The 2,500-nt window shown below is 46.2% G+C and overlaps 1 protein-coding gene across 1 annotated transcript in view; it reads left to right on the top strand.

Moving 5' to 3' along the window:
• The window catches only part of megf11 (multiple EGF-like-domains 11), a gene marked incomplete at both ends in the record, with an annotated part of 53,301 nt that overhangs the window by 43,980 nt on the left and 6,821 nt on the right, over nucleotides 1-2,500 (top strand). The window contains one exon of the mRNA XM_079744070.1: nucleotides 1,212-1,337. Within this exon, the coding sequence (XP_079600196.1) occupies nucleotides 1,212-1,337 (126 nt within the window). The remainder of the gene's footprint in view (nucleotides 1-1,211; nucleotides 1,338-2,500) is intronic.

The following is a 2,500-nucleotide window of genomic DNA, read 5'->3' as shown; positions in this document are numbered from 1 at the left end:
AAAAGTTTAATAGACTAGCTAAAGGCAAGGGAAGCTGGCGATAATTTGTCTGGCTGGTAATTACTACAGCGTGGCGCAGCATGGGGGAGGCTAGGGTGGCAGGACAGGGGTGGGGGGGGGGGTGGGGGGGGTACTGTGGACGGATGTGGCCGTCCTCCGCCCAGCAGCTCTGGCTCCTCTGGGTGGGTGAGCACCCTCGATATCCCCAACCCCCCCAGTGCTGCCCAGCTCCCAGTCCAAGGCCTGGGCTAATGAAGGCCCCCCAGGGTGCAGAGGCCTGACCACCCCCTTCAATGAGCAGCCCCATGGTGGTGATGGGGGGAGACACTTCCCCGGCCCTAATAACCTGCTGGAAACGGCTGAGAACAGGCAGCTGTGAGAACATGAAAAGGGAGGGACGGTGCGAAGTGTGATCGTTAGAGTAACCCTGAGTCAAAATGAGTGAGGCTGCTGCATCTCCCTTGCACCGATGAGCATCTGATCTGCTATGCTGTCTATTCCCCTTTTTAACTCAACGCCTGCTTTGATGTACCTGTCGCCGCGGTGACGGTCAGGCCAAACGCAGCTCCCGCTAATGCCTCACGTAGGCAACACTGGAAATGGGGGTTATTGGGCAAGGGACATCTATTTATTGAACATAATCTTTATATAGACACAGCTTTGTGTTGATGGGCTGTCTCAATTGAACGACCACGGCTTCGTCTATGCGAGCTAGCGTTACATTTACATTTACATTGAGGGCAATAAGCAAACGCTTTTATTCAAAGTGACTTACAAGTACATTTGTCAGAAGCAGGTGAAACAATATATCGCTGTCGGTACAGTAAGGATGTTCATAGAACTAAGTTCAAAGCACTTACAATCGCTAAGTTAACCCATTTCCCATATCCAACAAAGATAGCTAGGATAAGATGCTACACCACTAAGTAGTATAAATGAGTACGACATACAATAAGTGCATACGTGCGCTTGCGTTAGGTCAGGTGAACCTTTTATATTGTTGTTCACCACTCTAGTTTTTGATGTGGACGGCGTTCACTCCCCATGATCCCTTTCAACATCCACGGGTGGTCTGTAAACTCCCTGTACCGATCCCGCTCAGTGAGGTCATTGAGACGGTTCTGCAGTCCCATGGGGCCCGGGCTCTGTGTAAGTAGTGGCTTGTACGTGCAGATCGGTGTGTTTACTGCATCATGCTGGGGGGTCCCCAGTGTGTCCGAGTGACAGGTACGGGGAGGGCTGCCTTGAGGCGTGTGTCTGCACCAACGGCACCTGCAGCCCTGTGGACGGCTCCTGCCAGTGCTTCCCTGGCTGGACGGGGGCAGACTGCTCTCTGGGTACGGCCGTGCTTTACATATTCATATCAGTACGACTATGAGCATTATTATTATTAGCGTATATTATGCATATTGTTTATATTATTACTATGATGACCATTATTATAATTATTTATATAATTAGTATCCTTTTCTGATATTATTATCATAATTATTATTGTTATTATAGTTTATTTATCACTTATTTATATAATTAGTATCAACAACAATGAGTATTATTTAAATAAAATATTTTAAAAGAGAAAATTCCACCATTATTGAGTCCACTGTTTTATCTAGCTGATCTCCTGTGGTTCCTGTTGTTGTCCTTCTGATCACCGTTGACCTTCATGCTCATTCATCATTTTTAAGATCTAGAATCCCCCCTTCCACCACCCCCCTCCTCACCTCCCCGGTGCTATCAGCTGTAGAGCACATCCAGCCTAAATGATTGTTGTAAAACATTATGCTCTTTGATTTGCTGCGCATGGAGGCCAGAGCAGTTTAGCCTTGAGAAAAGGATGTCTGCCGGTGCCTAGCATCAGAGCTGGTAGTTCAAATACATGTCAGCCGATACCTAGCATCAAAAGCTGGGAGTTCAACTGTCAGCTGGTACCTAGCATCAAGCTCTGGTAGTTTAAATGCATGTCAGCCGCTACCTAACATCAAAGCTCTGGTAGTTTAAATACATGTCAGCCAGTAACTATCATCAAGCGCTGGTAGTTTTAATACATGTCAGCCGGTACCTAGAATCAAGCGCTGGTAGTTTAAATACATGTCAGCCGGTACCTAGCATCAAGCGCTGTAGTTTGAATACATGCCAGCTGGTACCTAGCATCAGAGCTGGTAGTGAAAATACATGTCGGCCGGTACCTAGCATCAGAGCTGGTAGTTTAAATACATATTAGCCGGTACCTAGCATCAGAGCTGGTAGTTTGAATACATATTAGCCAGTACCTAGCATAAGAGCTGGTAGTTTAAATACATTCTGGTCTCATCTATATCAGCTCGCAACATAAATACATTGCAGCTCAAACATGATGTTTGCAGGATGTTTGAGTAGATCCATCGCAGTTTGGCTGTTTCCACACGATTACTTTGTCTTTGAGATGGAAAGTGAGTAAATATATATTTAGCAGTAGTTTGTTGTAATACACACACACACACACACACACACACACACA

This window comes from Pollachius pollachius, assembly GCF_949987615.1.
Source record: "Pollachius pollachius genome assembly, chromosome: 9".
NCBI classification, from domain to species: Eukaryota; Metazoa; Chordata; class Actinopteri; order Gadiformes; family Gadidae; genus Pollachius; species Pollachius pollachius.
The sequence above is the reverse complement of the archived record's forward strand: the minus strand, read 5'-3'. Positions and strand labels throughout refer to the sequence as shown.